General features: G+C 41.1%; 1 protein-coding gene across 1 annotated transcript in view; it reads right to left on the bottom strand.

The window, feature by feature from the left end:
* SLC25A13 (solute carrier family 25 member 13) overlaps window positions 1-21,317 on the bottom strand; it is a 170,078-nt gene that overhangs the window by 39,743 nt on the left and 109,018 nt on the right. The window contains exons 11-12 of the mRNA XM_065883726.1: window positions 14,594-14,646; window positions 13,149-13,229 (exon numbers count right to left, since the gene is read on the bottom strand). Of these exons, the coding sequence (XP_065739798.1) occupies window positions 13,149-13,229; window positions 14,594-14,646 (134 nt within the window). The remainder of the gene's footprint in view (window positions 1-13,148; window positions 13,230-14,593; window positions 14,647-21,317) is intronic.

Here is a 21,317-nt window from a genome sequence, read left to right as displayed (position 1 = left end):
CCACAGAAAACGTAGCAGTGTATTTTTTAAAAAAATAGTGTTATTCCTGCTATATTTTAAACTAAAAGCATTAACTATAACTGTAATTTAATCACCTCCTTTTAATTTGAATTCACATGGTAGATACTTATAGCTACTTAAAAAATTAAGTGGCAAAATGTATACGAAGAATATGTATCTTGATATTCTAATTACGCTCAATTGAATGTACTTAGATTTAAAGTGCTTTTCACAAGTGACATGTGCTAAGAATATCTAATTGCACAGTGACATTCTAAAATGTGTGCTTAAATGTGTCAAAAATAGATTAATATGAAGATATGGAATTTAATTTTTTTAAACTAAAACCCAAGTACATTATTTTGATTATTTTGATACAAATAAAATTGTAACTACAAAAAAAGGTCTACACTAGTAAATGTCTAATGATTTACATTACATATAAAATGAATACTCAAGTGATAATGGAATGTGATATTTGAATAAATTGGAAAACAAAGATTTCTTGAGAAATCTAAGCTTCAGCATATTTTCCATTTACTCTCTACTCCAATGTTAAATGGAGACATGAAAATAATTTGTACGCAGTGCGGGTATTATCACGGTCTATAAAGATCACATGTACAAAACAGATATTCCGCAAATACCAGTGGGTGAATTAAATTAAAACACAGTGCCCAACAGCATTCAGCTGCTGTTCACAAACACTGAAGACAGGCAGGCGCCCAGCAACCTCACAGAGAAGCTGGCAAATGGGGCATGAGGCCGAGATGCCACTCACTCTATCAAGCTCTGAAGGGAAAGTGTCAGACCCAGTGCCCTCACGAGGGGTCATCACCCTGCTTCAGTCAGGAACTTGAGTCCTTATTGCAGTTGAGAAAAGAATCTTTATCTTAACCCCTAGTGTTATGGGCTGAATTGTGTCCCTCCAAAATTCATATGCTGAAGACCTAACCCTGTACTTCTGATGTGACTATATTTGGAGACAGGGCCTTTAAAGAGGTAATTAAGGTAAAACGAGGTCATATGGGTGTGCCCTAATTCAACATGACTGGAGTCCTTAGAAGAAGAAGAGATCAGGATAAAGACAACACACAGATTGAGGGGTGACCATGTGAGGACACAGTGAGAAAATGGCCACCTGCAAGCAAAGGAGAGAGGCTTCAGAAGAAAATCAAACCTGCAGACACCTTGATCTTGGACTTCCTGCTTCTATAAGTGTGAGGAAAAAAAATTCTGTTGTTTAAGCCATGCAGCCCGTGGCATTTTGCTATGGCAGCCCTAGAAAACTAATACACCTAGTTAAACTGACTAAATGCATGCCTCCAAAAACAAGGCAGTATGGGATTTTCTCCTTTGATTTGATGTATAAATTAAGCTCTTAAGTAAAAAAAAATCTGTGACTTGACTGTTCAGAACTTTGAAAATAGATTCTCACCATTTAACTGTTTTTGAGACAGATACCAAAATGAAATGTCCTATTCTTAATTTCTTAACTACATGGTAAGACAGAAAAAGGGTACTCTGTTCACGTGTTTTACGAATACTAAGTTTCAAATTTTCAACTTCATAGGGTTTTACCAGGCCTATAGAAGCCTGGCCAAGAAACCAAAGTGGAATCTGTTCGACTGACATTAAAAAGTAATTAAGTTACAGAGCTGTCAAATACGTTCACATTTGGGCTCTGCCTGTTATACATGTCTATTTTGACTACTACTACCAGAATTTCTTAATGATTTACAGACCTTCAATATCTAAAGGATCTTAACTGTATGAAAGCTGTGACCGAATCTTTGTTCATACCTTCATATCGTAACAAACCCCTCCCCTATTTATTAGAAAACCAGAAGGATGGTTCAGCGTTTGAACTGTGCTGAGTCCAATAACTCCGAGACCTTCACAAAGAAGGGGAAGGGAGGAAAACAGAAGAGAGACATCTGGCTGGCTCAGCGTCTATCATGAGATGGACTTGCTTCTAGTAAGATGACATTTCTGAGCCACCAAAGGCAGCCCTTAGCCAGGTAGGCCAGTGCTATGAACCCTTACTGTCACCAGATACCTTCTATTTTTGCTCCAAGTTCCAGTAAAAGTGTGGAGAAAGAACTTTTCATAGAAGCAGGCGGGCCACAGAATTCTTACCGCAGCCCAGTGCCTTAGTCCTATCCCCCAGAAGACTTACTGGGCAAATTATGATGGAGCAAAATTATTTTCATAATCCTCCAAAATCCAGAGTTTAATTAAGGTTCACTCTTGGAGTTGCATCTTCTATGGGTTTAGAAAAATGTTTAACAACATATTACCATCATTATAATATCATACAGGGTATTTTCACTGCCCTAAAAATCCTCTGTGCTCTGCCTATTCATCCCTCCCTCCCCCCCAACTCCTGGCAACAACTGATCCTTCTGCTGTCTCCATAGTTTTGCCTTTTCCAGAATGTCCTATAGTTCGAACCATACGGTTTGTAGCAGCTGTAAAGGTTTTTGCTGAAAACGTAAGTTTTCAACTCCTTTGGGTAAATACCAAGGAATGCAATTATTGGATCTTACTACGAGAGTACGTTTTGTTTTGTAAGAAACTTCCAAACTGTCTTCCAAAGTGGCTGCACCATTTTGCATTCCTACCAGCAACAAATGAGAGTTCCTGTTGCTCCACATCCTCACTAGCCTTTGATATCGTCAGTGTTCTGGATTTCACCCATTCTAAAAGGTGTATAGTGGTATCTCACTGTTGTTAGTCTGTTTTTTGAAGCCACTCTTTTAATGATTCCTTCATGATTCTGACATAACTTCATGTTAACCATTCGACAAAATCTTTTCTACTAAGACCATAAGCAATAATGAATAAGTTATACCAAGTGCCCCAAGTTGTTTATCTTCATCCTGTTCTTAAGGTTCTGCATATATTTGTGTGTTAGTTTATTTACCATTCTTAGAAATGAAGCCAAATAAAATAAATAGAAGCTTTTTGGCTCCTTTCCTAAGTGACCAATGAAAACATTACTTGTGAAACATCCTGGGTATGTACATATGTAGGCATGTTACAGCTATTCCCTAAGGTCCATCAATTCCTGTGCGCTGCTGCAATCCCTGGAGGCACTGTGTCTTCATTGCCCATCTGTAACGAAGGTAACAGCAACAGAGTGTATCAAATGACTACCCTACGTTTACTGCCCTCATCACCAACACCTTCTAGTCAAGCATTTATTCATTTCACAACTATTTTTAAGCCTCTCCCATGTGTCAGACACAGGCTAGATACAGAGCATAACAGTGAGACAGGGGTCCTGTCCTGCACATTTATAGATGTCTCAGTTCTGTCAACATTTACCCAAGGTCCCCAGGATACAATTAGCTTTCAGCACAGTTATAAAGGAAAAGCTCAAGTGGCAAAGCAGGACCACATTTGACAAAGACAACAGGTCATACATAATACCTGATATAGTCTCTAAGCCTTGCAGTCAGTAGAGCTGGAAGTCAGGGATAAAGTGTAAGTACAGGTTAAGAAAACTTATGATATGAGAATTGAAGAATTATGGGCAGTTTCTTTTGCTTTGTTTTCTACCCTAGCTTTAATATGGTTATTTTTTTCTTAATAATCACAATTATAACATATGTTGAAAGACAGAAAATGTTTATGATATGATCTTGACTAAAATATGTATGTTTGGGGACTTCCCTGATGGCACAGTGGTTAAGACTCCACGCTCCCAATGCAGGGGACCCGGGTTCGACCCCTGGACAGGGAACTAGACCCCACATGCATGCTGCAACTAAGAGTTTGCATGCCACAACTAAGGCGCCAGCAAGCTGCAACTAAGAAGCCCACAAACCGCAACTAAGGAACTCACGTGCTGCAACTAAGGAGCTGGTGAGCCATAACTAAGGAGCTGGTGAGCCACAACTAAGGAGCCCACAAGCCACAGCTAAGACCCGGTGCAACCAAATAAATAAATAAATATTAAATAAATAAATAAAATATGTATGTTTGGTACTATTTTCATTTGTAAAAATACAGAAATGAATGAAAAGTATTTCAAATTATGTAAAGCTTATGAAACAAGGATAATTTAATTCACTAGAATCTTGTTGGAAGTCATCCATTAAGCTATATATTACCATTGGGGGGAAAAAACCCCCTTACAATATGGTCTTACATTTTGGGGGTATGCAAAAAAATCTCCCAGAGATACTCCAAGTAATAATAACAAAATTTGAAAACAATGTAACTAACCATTAGCTTTTCATTAAACTACAAATAACTTATAATGATGTTATGCATTAAAAAAATAATAACCTTATTTCCATAGCATCATTATAACACATAATAAATCATGGCTACTTGACACGTTACACAGCAGCAACCTCACAGAAATTCAACTTAATGACTGAGCCTCATATCATTCTATATTTATTAAGTAGGATATGTGCACAGAGACTTTCACAGAGAAACTAAAATTCTGCCCTAAGAAAACTACACCATGAGGCCACATCTCCACAGAAAACCCTGGGAAGAGAAAGATCACAAAAGTACGACTTAAATCCACTTGAGGCACTCTGACTCACACACTCTGATTGCCAGAGCATATGTGTTCATTACATGAGGAAATTTTCTTCCTGGTTTGATATGACTGGGTTTGAAATCTCAAGTGATTTCAAGCTCAGACATAAGGAATAAGGCTTTGGGTATATTTTATAAAAAAAGTACCTAAACTACTATTCACAGGATACTTAGAGAATTCAAGCTAAAACCAAAATGGTACAAGAAGGGTTTCAACACATTTATAAATAGTTGAAACAAATGGATTTGTTAAGCAAAGTTATTAATATCTGGGTGGGTCATGACTACTGCTCTACAACCGGGCACACAAAGATGAGGATTGCCAATCAAATTTCCTCTCAAAAATTAAATGAAAAACAAAACAAAACTGGGCAATTAGCTAGGGCTGAGGATGAAAAGAAGCTGAAGATCATACTGTACGGTGAGAGCCCAGTTGGCCAGTAAAAACATGACGGGAATTCTTGAGGAAGTGAACACCATGAGGACGAGAAGAAATGGATCAGCGAAGTAAAAAGATGCACAGAACACTGACAACACCAAATGCTGGCAAGGATGTGGAGCAACAGAACTCTCGTTCCTTGCTGGTAGGGATGCAAAATGGTACAGCCACTTTGGAAGACAGCTCAGAGGCTTCTTATAAAACTAAACATACTCTTACAGTAAGATCCAACAATTGCGCTCCTTGGTATCTACCCAAAGGAGCTGAAAACTTACGTCTTCAACAAAAACCTGGCACAAGGTTGTTTACGGCAGTTTTATTTACAAGTGCCAAAACTTGGAAGAAACCAAGATGTCCTTCAGTAGGTGAAAAGATGAACTGTGGTACACTCAAAGGAATACTACTGAGTGCTGAAAAGAAATGAGCTATGAAGCCATGAAAAGACATGGAGGAACCTTAAATGCACAATACTAAGTGAAAGGAGTCAATCTGCAAGGACTACAAAACTGTATGGTTCCAACCATAAGACATTCTGGAAAAAATAAAACCATGGAGACGGTACAAAGATCAAGTTGGTACAAAGATGGTTGCTAGGGGTGGGGCAGGGAGGCAGAGCACAGAGGATTTTCAGGGCAGTGAGAACACTCTGCAGGATATTATAATGATGGATATATGTCATACATTTGTCCAAGCCCGTAGAATGCATGACACCACGAATGGCCCCTAAGGTAAACTATGGACTTTGAATGACTAACGTGCCAATGTAGATTCATCAACTGTGAAAAATGTACCACTCTAGTGGGGGTGCTGGTAATGGGGAGGCTATGCACGTGTGGGGACAGGGGGTATACGGGAAATCTCTGTATCTTTCTCTCAAAACTGTGAATCTAAAACTGCTCTTAAGAAAGTAAAGTCTTAAAAAAATATGCAGAGAGATGCAAAGTCCCTTTGAGAGAGACCAAGAAGGCCCAGAGAAAATAGAGAAAGTTGCCAGTGCACAGAGCTGCCTCAATTCTCAAGCGCCTTTGACTTCATTTCATGTACACCCTTCAGGGAGACTTTCATTTAGTTATTGCTTTTCTTTAGTGAGTTTCTGCTCCCTTCAATCAAGAGCAATGTGGGACAGGAATGGGTTCCAGAATCAGCAACAGGTCCTTGGAGAAGACATGTGATTAACTATGAAATCTTCATAAAGTGCAGGGCAATGAGGATGTTCCCATCCTACAACACTGTTTACCGAACCCTCCAGTGGTAGTTTAAAGATTCTTGGCTACTCTTCTCATTGAGAGGTAGAGTCTAATTTCTTTCCTCTTGAATCCGGGCTGGGCTAAGTGGCTTGTTTGACGAGTAGAATGAAGAAGAAGTGCTATTGAAAGCTAGGTCATAAGAAGTTTTGCAGTTTCTGCCCAGGACTCTTAGGATGCCTGCTTCTGGGAAGCTTTCTCTTAGAATCAATCTGCCGAGGTTTGAAAACTTCAAGGTACATAATAGGGGAACGTGGTAGGTGCTCTGCAACACGGCCCCAGCTGCTCCCAGGCAACAGTGAGCATCACCGCCAGCCCACGTGTGAGCCGACCTGGACATCTATTCCAGTGGAGCCTTCAGATGATTCCAGCCCCAGCTGCTGTCTGCCTATCACCACATGGAGAGCACAAAGGAGAACTGCCCAGGTGAACCCAGTCAGCCCACAGAACCAGGAGAGATCATAATAAATTGCTGTTTGAAGCCACTAAGTTGTACGATGACTTGTTATACAACAATAGATAACTAGAACACCTTTCCTCCTCAGTGATAGAGAAACACTGAAATCATTCCCATTAGGGAGAAGAGGAGGAGCGGGGACGTTAAGGCAGGTAGGGAGCGTGTGTATTGGCAGTGGGGAGGGTTCCAATTTTAAATTTACTCAGTATTTGTCATGAGTTTAAATGGTAGGATTGAAGAAATGACTTTAGCGAAGAAACTCCAAGTTACATAAAACTTGGTTAAATAAATATGCCATTCCAACTATATTTATATAAAATCGTATAAATCCACACATCTATAAGACATACTGTATGCCAGCCACATTACAGCATTTGAAAATAATATTCCCATGTACTGTTCTTTTCTTCCAAGCAAGGCACTAGTAAGAAAAAAATGCAAAGGCATCAGTATGGGAATCATTGGGTCTATGTTCCTGTAGCATTGGGTCAGAATGAAACATCCAAAAGCAAACATTCATCTTGCTTAGGGATACACTCAGATGTCACAAAAAGTATAAAAAAAACAGGCATGAGAATAAAAAAAAACACCAATTTCAGGATAGTTTTATCTCTTGGGAGATGAGGGAGGAAAAAGCTATTGGGACAGGTAAACACAAGAGGGCCTCTGGTTGCATTTGTCAAGTTTGACATCTTAAGCTAAGTGGCAGGCACATGGGTGTCTGTGTCTTTTTGTTTTTCAAAAATCATAAAAATTAACTGCAATTGAACGTAATGCAAAAGGAAAACAAATGAGTTATAAAAACGTTCCTTAAGGGCTTCCCTGGTGGTGCAGTGGTTGAGAGTCCACCTGCCGATGCAGGGGACACGGGTTTGTGCCCCGGTCTGGGAAGATCCCACATGCCGCGGAGTGGCTGGGCCCATGAGCCATGGCCGCTGAGCCTGTGCATCCAGAGCCTGTGCTCCACAATGGGAGAGGCCACAACAGTGAGAGGCCTGCGTACCACAAAAAAACCAAAAAACAAAAATGTTCCTTAAAAATGGTATCTGATACATGGCTGTACAAACAAGCAAAAACTACCATGTATATGAGAATCACCACAATAATGGGAACATAGGCCACAATATTAGGGTCACACTTACTTGCAGGGGAGAACAATTAAGATTGCTCTTCATGCCATGTTTTTCCATGGTGATATTCTCACCAATCCCTTTCAGAACCAGTGATGTGAGCATGTCAATTATTTTCCCCACTTAAAATGAATATAAGCTCCCATAAGCATTAGATATATTTACACATATACCCACACCCAAATGCATGTGTATGTATCTCGATGGAAAAATTACCAATGGCATTTTTCACAGAACTAGAACAAAAAATCTTAAAATTTGTATGGCGACACAAAGGACCCCAAACAGCCACAGCAATCTTGAGAAGGAAAAACGGAGCTGGAGGAATCAGGCTCCCAGACTTCAGATTAAACTACAAAGCTACAGTCACCAAAACAGTATGGTACTGGCATAGAAAAAGAAATATACATCAATGGAACAGGATTGAAAACTCAGAAATAAACCCAAGCACCTATGACCAATTAATCTATGACAAAGGTGGCAAGACTATACCATGGAAAAAAAAGACAGTCTCTTCAATAAATGTCTGGGAAAACTGGACAGCTACATGTAAAAACATGAAATCAGAACATTCTTTAATGCCATACACGAAAATAAACTCAATATGGATTTAAGACCTAAATTTAAGACCAGACACTATAAAACTCTTAGAGGAAAATGCAGGCAGAACACTCTCTGACATAAGTTGCAGCAATATCTTTTTTGACACATCTCCTAGAGTAATGGAAATAAAAACAAAAATAAACAAATGGGACCTAATGAAACTCAAAAGCTTTTGCACAGCAAAGGAAACCATAAACAAAATGAAAAGACAATCCACAGAATGGGTGAAAATATTTGCAAACAATGCAACTGACAAGGGATTAATCTCCAAAATTTACAAACAGCTCATGCGGCTCAATATCAAAAAAACAAACAACTCAATCAAAAAATGGGCAGAAGATCTAAACAGACATTTCTCCAGAGAAGACATACAGATGGCCAAGAGGCACATAAAAAGATGCTCAACACTGCTAATTAGTAGAGAAATGCAAATCAAAACTATAATGAAATATCACCTCACACTAGTCAGAATGACCATCATCACAGAACCTACAGACAATAAATGCCAGAGAGAGTGTGGAGAAGAGGGAACCTTCCTACACTGTTGGTGGGAATGTAAATTGGTACAGCCACTATGGAGAACAGTATGGAGGTTCCTTAAAAAACTGAAAACAGAGCTACCACATGATGTAGCAATCCCACTCCTGGGCATATATCCGGAGAAAAACATGGTTTGAAAGGATACATGCACCACAATGTTCACTGCAGCGCTGTTTACAATAGCCAAGACATGGAAGCAACCTAAATGTCCATCAACAGATGAATGGATAAAGAAGATGTGGTACATATGTACAATGGAATATTACTCAGTCATTAAAAAGAATGAAATAATGCCATTTGCGGCAACATGGATGGACCTAGAGATAATCACACTAAGTGAAGTAAGTCAGAGAAAGACAAATATCATAGGATATCACTTATGTGTGGAATCTAAAAAAAAAAAAAAAGATACAAATGAACTTACTCACAAAACAGAAACAGACTCACAGACTTAGAGAAGGAGCTTATGGTTACCAGAGGGGAGGAACAGATTGGAAATTGGGGATTGACATGTACACACTACTATATTTACAATAGGTAACCAACAAGGACCTACTGTACAGCACAGGGGACTGTGCGTGATACTCTATAATACCCTAAATGGGAAAAGAATCTGAAAAAGAATAGACACATGTATATGTATAACTGAATCACTTTGCTGTATACCCGAAACTAACACAACATTGTTGATCAACTATACTCCAATATAAAATTAAAATAAAAAAGAAAGAAAAATACAGTGGATCCATTATCAAAGGACTATTGTTCAGGAAGCATGTTCACTTGTGTCTCCAAAAATTATTACGGAATACTATTAATTTTTATTGGTACACAAATAATTTTTACTAAATACAAGCTTTATAAGACAGAGGTTTATCCTTTTTTGACATATTTTTCCACCCACTGAATATCATTTCTTTTCTTTTCATTTCAATGTAGATTTTCATGCCAAATAAATTAATCATATTTATATCTTCCCTGAAACCAGTCGTGGCACCATTTTTATTTCCTTATTGGACAACCTTAAGATCAAAGGATCAAAAACTGAAGATCCCAGTGCCCCCAGGAGTTCAACCCTCTATTCCACTAGAGGCACAGAAGACTTACTTTGTAGAATTTAAGGACTGTAACCTACAGACCACATGGTATTACATATGTTATTTTTTCTTAAAGTAGCAGCAACACTGCAATCACAACAACGTACTCAGAGGTAACATGTCAGGTTTAAAGTCACTGGGAACCTAACTGGAGACAGGTAGTGGTGACAGGCCCTCTGTCCTCTGCCCCATTTACTGGGAGCCTCCACCGTTGCTGACAGTGACCACCCTAAGTCACATCTCCCTCCAGGGCTGAGCTCTTGTGCAGGGACACCTGAGGCTCCAGGTCTTTGTCAAAGACCTAAACTCCTACAACTTGTCAAAACTGTTGTCAAACAAGTTGTCAAAACTCCTAAAACTCCTAGTCTAATTCAGAAAGTAGAAAACCAACTTATGTAGAAAACACAAACCACAAGACACCTTTCAGAATGAGAGTTTATAAACCCCAGTCTTGGCACCTAGTGTAGCCTTGAGCTGTGCTGGATATATCACCACTGTTAAGTGTCAATCTACAAATTTTTAATAGTGCTCTAAACTAGTGCAAAAAGTAAGTGTAATGCTAGATTCATCCTTTTACATACACCAATGAAACAAGAGTATTTAACAAGAGTTTTTTAAGCTCTTCAGTCACAGATTTCATTATATCAAAAATTAATGAATGAGATCAATTTTATTCTTTCTCCTCCAACATTTTCCTTCAAATTTACTATCATTCTTGTTTTTCTAAAGAAAAAAAATAATAAAACAGGCCTTAGTTTAGCTAGGAGACGATTAAGGTTAGCAGACAAGGACCTCCTTGCATCTCTTCCCTGTTTTTGTAGAAAACAGATTATAAAATAAACAAAATATCCATCTTCAAAGAAATCAGCAGTTGAGGTTATAAGTGCAAAAGTTAGCCATATTCCTAATTCTCGGTGATAATAAAGTAAGGTGAGCTCCCCGGGGACTTAAAAGGCAATGCCTGGCAATGCTTGGGTGAACTAAGGGGAACTGCCCATGCAACAGTACCTTTTAAACCCTCTGTAGTCCTAACTGGACAGTGAGGCAGAGGTACTCACAAGGACTCTCTAAGGAGGTGTGTGACTGGCTCTGAACGACAGGGACAACAACTCTGCCAGAGCCTGCAGAGGAAGATGCTGCTACTGCTTTAAAAACACATGCTGAAATGGCACCAGCCATCCCACCACTCAGAGATCTAAAGGACCTGGACTGTTTGCCACCAAGAGAATTGCTTACCTGAAAAATAAACTCTTACTTCTCAAAGCAATGACTTGGGGGGAGGGCGGAGTAGGGGGGAGTCAAAAACAGGAGACTTGAAACACTGAGGACCACTGACTCCCCACCTTTGAGATGAAGGATGGCAAACCTCATTTCACAGATATTTTAAGTAGCTGTAAAGCCCCAGTGGCTCCAATTCTAAGCCTGTGTTTAGATCAGGTTTGAAAAGGGCTGCACCACTTTGCAATAACTAGGCACCGCGTCTGATGCCAATCGGTGCTTTGTGTTTGGAATGGGCGACCACATACGAGAAAACAAGACCACCTACAGCAGACGATACGTGCCACGACCAATCTTCTTGGCACCCAGGGCTGTGTGCAGGCAAAATGCTTTCATTAAAAAGAAAATAACCCTCAAGATTATTGCCAAAATCTTGAGTAGTATCACATAGTTAGTTTTCCATTTTAAATTCTTACAGAGATATGTAATCATGTCTTTTCAGAAAGTTTAAAACCTGACTTCTAAAAAGAAAACAAACCCACCTGACCTACTGAAATGCCCTACTCTCTCGGGACCCTTGTAATAGCTTCAAGGATGGACTTAGGTATAGCCCATGGTTATGCCTATTGAAAATTAGAAAATCTAGTTATTCAACTGGAAACTACAGTTCTTTTAAAGGACGAGTACTTACCGGCAAGAGCCATTTCTGCAACTCCTAATATTCTTCTGGATTATTATTGTGTGCCCTTTTTATTTAGGACATTAAAGGCTCCCTTTTTCCATCCTGAATGCTCCTAAAGTTACAGGACAAGGGGATCTTACCTGGCTGTCTCTGACAGGTCAGTGATCAAACAGAAAGTCAGGCTGTAGCCAAATTCCATCCATCTCTTAAGAATTACCAGGAGCTAGGACTCTGTAGCTCCTGCTACGTTCAGGGAACCCCATTCAATGTTAGGACAATAAGCCCTCTCCAGACAAAGGTTTAATATTCTCGGGTGTTTTCCCAACTTCTAAACTCAAGGACTTTTCAAGAAAAGATCATTTTATGAACACCATTTCCTGCACAGAACAAGTGAATTAAAAAAAAAAAAAGTGACCTCATCTTTTGTACAAGAAACACAGGTGTAGATGGAAAATATACCAATATTTATTGCCCTAGTGATCAAAGACCATTTATTTAACCAACCTTATCTTTAAATAGCACCAGTCTTTGTTTAAGAGTCTAACTAACGTAAGGTATTTACATTCACGTGAACAAACCTGTACATGAAATAAAACAAGACATGATGTTTTGCTGAGCTCAAGAACAAGATGCAGGTTGTTCATCCATATAAAGTAATACTCGTTCTAAGCATTTTTGACAATGCGGAGCGCACTCAGCCAGTCACCTCCCACATCCTTCTCCTGGAAGCACTGGGAAACTTGAAGAGTTGCTGGCATTTGTGAAGTAAAGCAAAGCAGAGAGCTACGGTTGCTGACTTCAAACTACAAATTTCAGTGCCTGACCCAGCAGAGGGTGCCATGAGGAAAGAATGTATGAAAAATAAACTCTGGAATAGGTTAGCAAAGATCTGTTCAAAGGTCAAACACTTCTGCCACAAATGGCTTCTCCTGCAGAACCAGCTGCTAGCAATGGCGAATTTAACAGGCATGACTTAACAGGCAGTAAGACCAGAGACGTTTACCCTTCCACCTCAGGAGTGGTCCGCCTGTCTAGGAGAAGCCGAGGTGCCCTAGTAGACTCTGCCCTTGAACGGGACCTGTGGTGAACAGAAGCCTTAGTCGACACTTGTGTAGCACGGTCGTGATATGTATGTGAAACAAGTCTTTTCAAGGTAGATATCCGCAAAAGGTACTTACACAGCCTCCAGCAAGAATTTCTGCTGCGAGTGGGACTGAGCCATCTTTGCGCGTAAATTTATCCCTCACAAAATCATTCACCTGGAAGAAAAATATTTATAGAAGCTGATGAAAAATATAGAGAAAGCCATTAAACACATATAAATATACAACTGTAAATAAATGTTACTTTTCTCTGTCACTGTATTGGAGTAATCATAAACTGAATAAATGAAGTATCTTAAGAGTTTGCTCTTAATAGCATATACATAGTTATTGAAAGGTAAAATATATAAATACGTATTCCTGATGATTCACGGAGAAAACAACTAAGAGAGGTGGCTTACAAGCTTAATTCAAATATGTCCTGCCATTACAGTAGCATAAAAAGAGAGACATATTAACAACAGAGACAAAATTAAAACATACATTTTATAACTTAAAAACTGTTTTATAGGATTTGATTAAAAAATCACTTTCAAGTCTTCCAACAAGATTTAATCTAAAACAGCATCATCGAGACAAATTTGGCTGAGCGGATCTCTTAGCTTAGTAGAAATTCAGTATTTAAAAAACTTCTCAAGGATTCTCAGAGAAGATCAAAAGCATTAGTTAATTAATTAAGTATAACATTCTCAAAATGGTATGTACTACAAGCAATTTTAAGGATCAGTCAAAAGATTAGCTGTCCCAAGGTCACATAATAAGATGGTAAAAGAAGAATTTCAGCACCAATGCTACACAGCCCAATCCAAAAGTGAAGTTTAACTTTCTGGGACTTTATGACCTTTGGTGATGAAAATGCAATTATTTATCCATTGCACAAATACATACTGAATACTTACCACCTGTCAGACAGGAGTCAGGCACTGAAGAACCAATATGATGGAGGATCAACTTAAACTAGAACTCAGACCCCTAAACATGTCACTTCGGCAAATGTGTACGGAATACACCCCGAACACGAATTCTGTAAATAGCATGTGTACTTGAACAATATGTTTTGGAGTCAGAAAAATCTGGTTTTGAATTCTAGTCTTCCTACTAATGACCTGTGCAAACACACGTAAATACTTAATCCCCGTGGGCCTCACTTTCCTGACTTGTAAACTGTGGGTCACACCTTGCTTGAGATTAAAACAGTATCAGATAATACATGGAAAGCACCTAAGATGGTAGGTACTGAAAGAAACTTAGCTGCTGTTGCTGCCGCTACTATAGTGATGAGGACGATGATGGTGGTGGTGGCAACCACCAAAAATCTTGCTCAAGTATATGATCACATTTTCAGATGTTCACTGTTAAATGGGGAATAATAAAAAGCTATGTGTGGTGAGCACCTCTATGTTCAAATCAGTTAGCGCCTCTGAGGGAACACAGACCTGCCGTTTCACATAAGAATCTCTGCTAGATTCCTGAGTGTGTGCGAACTCCCTTCATCTGAAGCATCAAATCAAAAGACTTACTGTAAGTTTTATGGCCTTCTCTGGGGCGACTCCCAATAACTGTGGCAACAGACCTGAAAAGCAACAAGAAGCAGAAGCATATTAAATAAATTAGCATTAACTAAACACATCAACAGCTCTAAAGAGGGGGATCACAATGTCAAAACTGGGGCAATCTTTGTTGCTGCTTTCTGTTCTTACTTTGAACGAGAATACTTGAAATGGAATGTTTAGGTACTAATGTCTAAGAGCAACATCAGGCCTGAGTAAATTCCCCCTCACGTTCTGGATCGTTTGCACATTGGGTAAATCAACAGTATTAGTGATACAGGAAATCTCATTATTCCACAGATTTGCTTTTTTCCCTCCCACCTCTTCAATCAGTGGACTTCAGTGAAAATACTCTTTTTCTCTAACGCCTTTCTCAGCTCCTCCCACCCCCCCACAACACACTGCCCACGGTTCAGCCACTCATACATTTAGCAACTATGACTCTGTGACAAGCTCAAGACAAACGAGGCTCCCTCTGACTGGTCTCAGATGGAAGGAAGGGAGAGGCCTTGCTGAAAAAGTTGGGGAAACATGCACTGCATTTCAGGAAGGGGAACAGACGGGGCAAAGACAGCAGAGTGGGAACAAGCCTGGTGTGCTCAAAAATGAGGGAGAGTGTCAGTACATCACCTCGCAGGAGGCAGGCACAGGGAGAGGCACAGGTGGGGCCTGATGCCACGCTGCAGACCAGAACCCCGAAGCCCAATATACTCCAAGTTAGGTAAGAAGGGTTTCCATTAGGAGGAGAGTGATGTGCTACTTCATATTTTTAAAAGACTACTCTGGATGTAGCACAGAAAACAGGGTACAGTGATGGGTGTGTGTGTGTGTGCGTGTGGTGTGTGTGTGTGGGTGTGTGTGTATGTGTGTGTGGGGGTGGGTGTAACTGGCTCTGACTGCTAGAGCTCAGTTTTTAGCACTAACACCTGGTACAGATGAAGACGGCCAAGCTCAGTTTTGGACACGATAGGTGGAGTGGAAATTAAGAATCAGGGCACAGGAGGAGGTGTGGTCTTTGACAGGAAAGGGCCACTTCTAGGAAAGGCAGTTATGACAGTAGTGGACCTACATATTTGAACTAAAAAAAAAAGTGACCTTTTTCGTCTGTTCTAAGAAAATCAAATCAAAGACAGATGCCTTTCCTTGGAAACACTCAGTAAGCTAACGCCAAGGATCAGAATATACTGTCGCCGTGTCATGCTGCTGTCCTTGGGAGGGTCTTCATGGTGTTATCCGTCACCAGTAAGTACACTTTCCTAATTCGCTATATTAAAAGGTCCACCCTCAGCCTCTTTGGAGAGACCAGCTCTGCCCACATCATCTTCTTTTTTTTTTTTTTTTGCGGTACGTGGGCCTCTCACTGTTGTGGCCTCTCCCGTTGCGGAGCACAGGCTCCGGACGCGCAGGCTCAGCGGCCATGGTTCACGGGCCCAGCCGCTCCGTGGCATGTGGGATCTTCCCGGACGGGGGCACGAACCCGTGTCCCCTGCATCGGTGGACTCTCAACCACTGCACCACCAGGGAAGCCCCACGGCATCTTCTTAAAGAAACAGCCTACAGCCAAAAGTCACTAGCTCGAGGGATGTGTGCATCCAGCTTGCAGATGTGTTTTGCTGAGCAGCACAGGTTTTAAACATAATTTGAGATTATATAGATAGATAGATAGATGGCTGAATGGATGACTAGATTGATCAATTGATTGATTAATGGATCTGACAGCTCTGGGCCTCCTTCTGACATCACAGCAATCTATCTCCAGTTGGGCGAGGCCCTGCCCTTTAGACAGGACCCAAGCATCAATTCAGCAAGGTCCCCGCCACGCCCTAATGCCAGCACGGCAATAAGGACAAGTGCCAATTATCGCTCATCATTTCTTGCTCTGTTGATATCCTCACAATAGAGAAATATCTCTCCGGGCTTATGACTTTACAAAAAGGGAGAAACTAAATAGACCAAGACAGCTTCACGTTTTAGGCAGAATTGGAGAAAGCTCATTTCATTGTAAAACTAAATGGTAAGGATGCTGATTCTAATCAAAATTTCCTCTAAAAACAGCCAACATATTGTTTATTATGTGTCAGGCACCATTTAAAGCACTTTACTAACTCATTTAATCCTTAAAACCACCCTGTAGAGTGGAAACTGAGGCATATAGAGATTAAGTAATTTGTTCTCAGTTACCCAGATGACAAATAGTGAGACTGCGATTCAAATTTAAGCCATCCTCCTCAAGAGTCTATGCCTTTAGACAACACCCAATTCTGTCCTCTGCCTGACAGGCAAATGTGTATTTGCCTTTTACAACCAGCCTCATTTGTTCACTGATATAACTAAGCTGCCTGGATCCTATAAACAGTTGGGTTTGCAACGTTTTCTCTAGGCAGCCATATTTTGAGCCTATTTCATCCCCAAGGGCAAGACACCTAAAAGATGTACAGCCAATGAGTTCAGCAACCTGGGCCCTGTGACCTGGCACCAAGAGTAGAGCTACCCAGTCAGGACCCTTCTCCCAGGAGCGTGACAGAGTTCTCAAAGGTGATGAGTCAGTCAGCACAAAGGCACAAACTGAGAAGGTGCCAGATGGAGTGGGGAAAGTGGCCAGTTGAAGACATGTGTGTGTGAACGCCACAAGGAAGTAGCAACTATGATACGAAAAGGAAGAAGACTGGCAGGAGAAAATGTGTAGCAAATAGAATGGAGACACCAGAGAGAGAGAAAACACACAGCCCGTGAAAGGTGCACAGGTGGGAGGGACGGCCTTGACCATCTTCCGGTCCCACGGAGGCCAGATTCCAGTGAAACTCCTGCCCTGGGATCCCTGTGAGATCTCAGATTTCCTTCTCTCTCGTGTGAACTCTTACCAAAAGTTCCCATATGCTTCTGCTAGCTTGAGTACGGGCTCTACTCTTTTTCTTTTTTTTTTTTTTTATTGTGGTACGCAGACCTCTCCCTGCTGTGGCCTCTCCCGTTGCGGAGCACAGGCTCCGGACGCGCAGGCTCAGCGGCCATGGCTCACGGGCCCAGCCGCTCCGCGGCATGTGGGATCTTCCCGAACGGGGACACAAACTCGTGTCCCCTGCATCGGCAGGCGGACTCTCAACCACTGCGCCACCAGGGAAGCCCGGGGGCTATACTCTTTTTAATCTAAATGAACCGAAATAGCACAGAAAATGTGAATATGGAACCATCTGGGCAAAGCAAACGTTCTTATTCAAAGTAAGAATTCTCTCCTCCTAAACTATGCTCACTTATTAATCCTTTGCTTATACCATGAGATAACATCTACGAGGAGAAAGGCTTTATTATTACTTTATGAAAGTACAACATTAATTTCTACCAGTAAAATTCAGGGATAAGCTGGTTAAACTACATCTTAACATTTACAATTTCCATTCTACTCTCTGCATTCAGGTCAAGTACCAAAATGTTTAGTTAAATATTTACTTGCTAGATGTATTACTCTCATCATTAAATTGTAGACCAAGACATGGATGGGTTGATAGCACTGTGATTTAAATGATGATCTCTTGTCTCTTTAACTACCCTGTGATGGTGTTTTTAAATGACTAATAAAAAACAGCCCACAGAGCCAAGTGACTAGAGCGTTAGATGCAATCACTTCAGCCAGCCTTTTAAGCTATCGAGTTTTGTATTTCTCACTATAAATTTAGTAATGCACTGTGAACAGCAGAGAGCAAAACAATAGAGAAAACCCTGCTTTTAAGACTATATATAGGGCAGCAAATATTTATTTGCTCAGCAAACATTTACCAAATGCTTTCTGTGCCTGGTACTGGAAGAAACTGGGATGAACATAGTAAGGTCTGTGGCATCCCCTGGAGCCGGTGTCAGTTTAGAAGAAAAGGGAGCCCTAGGTGTCTCTGTGTGCCAGAAAGGAGACACACCACCTAAAAACAGAGTGCTGAGTATCACAGCCCCGGGGCACCAAAGTACTATGGGAACACAGTGGAGAGAACCAGTTATTCTGCCTGCAGGAGGGAGAAAAGCATCAAAGAAGAGGAGATACTTAACTTGATTCTTTAAGGATAAGCAGAGGTTCACTGGAGAAGAGAGACATGAGTAGAACAGAGGGCAAGGTGATCCAGGCAGAGGGAACAGAGCGTGAAAAGGCACCAAAATTTCTCAAGACCGTGGCACAGTCAGGGTGAGGGCGAGGTCACTGGAGGCTGTGGTGAGATCACTGACATTGTAATAAACAATGGTAGCAGCGATAAGGACTACAGCCAGTACATGCCAGGCACTTCTCTATGCGCTTTATGTGAATCAACACATTTAATCTACACCACAAGTAGTCAATAACAATAACTCAGCACACGTTATTTTTATCCCATCAACAGATGAGGAACTGAGGCAGACTTCTCGGAGCCCACCCAAGGTTGCTCAGCTGTTAGGTGGGGCAGTGGGGTTCAACCCTAGGTGGTCTGGCTCTAAGGGGGTGCTCCTGGCCGGTATACTGCACTGCTTCTCCTCAGGCCACACTAAGGGGGCTGGAAAAAATTCTGTGGACACATGGGGTGGCTTTTAAAGAGTCAAGTTCAAAAAGTAAAAAGTTCTGGAGGCAGGTGAAGGACAGATGGTAAGGGCAGAGACCCAAGGCACGAAGAGTAATTAGGAGGTTAAAGTAATTTAATCTAAGGCCCTGAGCTCCACTGTATTAAATGAGTAACTCCAACCCAGTAAGAACAAAACCAAAGTACAAATCCATTCCTAAGACCTGGGCCAGATGCTGGCACTCAGTGAGGTACTGGCTAAGTACCATTCTTGTGGTGACAACCCTGGCAAACTAGGGAACAAAGGGTAGCTGTGGATGACAATCTGAGAGCCAGGAGAGATGTGGAACTTGACGCCATTAGCTGTGGGCAAATGCCCGCTGGGAGGGGAGGGGCCCTGACCTGCAGGACAAGGAAAGTCAGAGAGGTGGGAATTTCAATAAACCTCCCGGTTCCTTGACCTCAGAGGGAGGAAGGGTAGTGTGGCTCGGTAATGCCTTAGAACAGCCAGTCTGGTGCAGGCACTTCAACGCCATCACACTGGAGTTTAAAGCACATGTATGTTTGACGTCTGGGTAACTCAGCAGAAAAATTAGGCTTCTAATACAAGATGTTTCTGTTGGATTCTGGAAATCCATTTTAACCATTAGAAACAGAGAATGGATGTGTGCGTTGTTTCTAACTTGTCAAAACAGCAGTCTGTTTTCCAACTGCCTCAAATGAAATTCATTAGTGTGGTTAGTTTTCTAATCTTCTCATTTTAGTTCAGCTCCATCAGCACATATGGCAATGCTTCCTTGGCAAACTTCACCAGAAGGCTGCTAACGCGAGAAAAGATTTACAGGGTACAATATTAATACAGTATTTTGTCTTGAGATTTCATGGGGTTGAGATATAAATCACACTATCCCCTCTGATTCCCAACCTGCATGCAACCCAATGAGAAAGAAGTGAGCTGGAGGTGTGGGAACTAAGCCCATACCACGAACCTCCACTGTAGGCTTCACACAGAACCCCCAAGAGGAAGTTCCCGAGAGCAGTGTGCCGATCAGAGGGCTACTAAGTTTTTAGAAATATAATTCTAGAATCTCAGAGTTAGAAGGGACTACGAAAGAAACTCATTAATAATGCTGACCTAATTAAAGCTATTTGTTGCCAGTGGCTTGGCAGCAAAATGAATGGCTTGGAGCACGGGCCACGGAGGTAGACAGACCTGGGCGGGAATCCTAGGTCTGCACCTCTTTTGTGCTGAGTGATCTTGGGGACATTATTCTTTGAACTCTAAGTTCCTCATCAGTAAACCAAGGATGCCAATTACGACTCATCGGTTTATTATGATAATGATATCAGTAAATGTATACAAGGAGCCAGACACTGTTCACAACCTATATTATGTATTCAAAAAAGGTGATGAAAGTTTCTTTCTACCTATTTGTTCAAGGCATACTCTTGATTATCCTCTTGCTTACAACAGGCAATTCATCCTGAATAATGCTCACAGCCCGGAATTAGGTGACTATGGCAGTACAGGAACTAGGGAAGTAGGTTAGGAGTACAATGCTGTTTGCCATGGCATTATGCCCATCCTTAGAAGAGCTGTCGCCAAGCAGCGAGGGCACACGCGGCCTGACAGTGTCTAGCAGCACCACTTACTTTAGGCAAAGATAAGGAAGCAGTACAGACATAACACCACACCTTCAACTATGTTTTCAAGCTAAAATAAAATGTTTCAGTTAAGAACTAAACCAGTTCTCAACCTCCGATGATAAGCAACTTTTTACCATGTAATTTCTCCTGAGGAGTAGAAGAGCCGGGCGATTTAAGGGCATGGAGTCTGGAGCCAGGCTGCTGGGTTTGAATTTTGACTGTTATTCAGTAGCTGTGTAATTGTGGTTAAGTTACCCAACCTCTCTGTACCTTAGTTTCCACATCTGTAAAATAGGGATAAACACAGTACCATGTGCACGGGGTAGTTTCGAAGATGAAACAAGTTAATATACACAAAACCCTCAGAAGAGTGCCAAGCACATAGTAAGTACTACAGAGGTATCTTTTTGCTGTTCTTCACCTTCATCAGCATCACTATCCTCCCCTTCTTCCATGGAAACTGGGCTCTAGAGAGGCCAAGCAGCTTCTCCCAAGTCCCTCACTATTTGGTGACCGTGCTGTGGCACTGAGTTGAA

The sequence above is a fragment of the Phocoena phocoena genome, chromosome 9 (assembly GCF_963924675.1).
Source record: "Phocoena phocoena chromosome 9, mPhoPho1.1, whole genome shotgun sequence".
Classification (NCBI taxonomy): Eukaryota; Metazoa; Chordata; class Mammalia; order Artiodactyla; family Phocoenidae; genus Phocoena; species Phocoena phocoena.
This window is presented reverse-complemented; position numbering and strand designations above follow the sequence as displayed.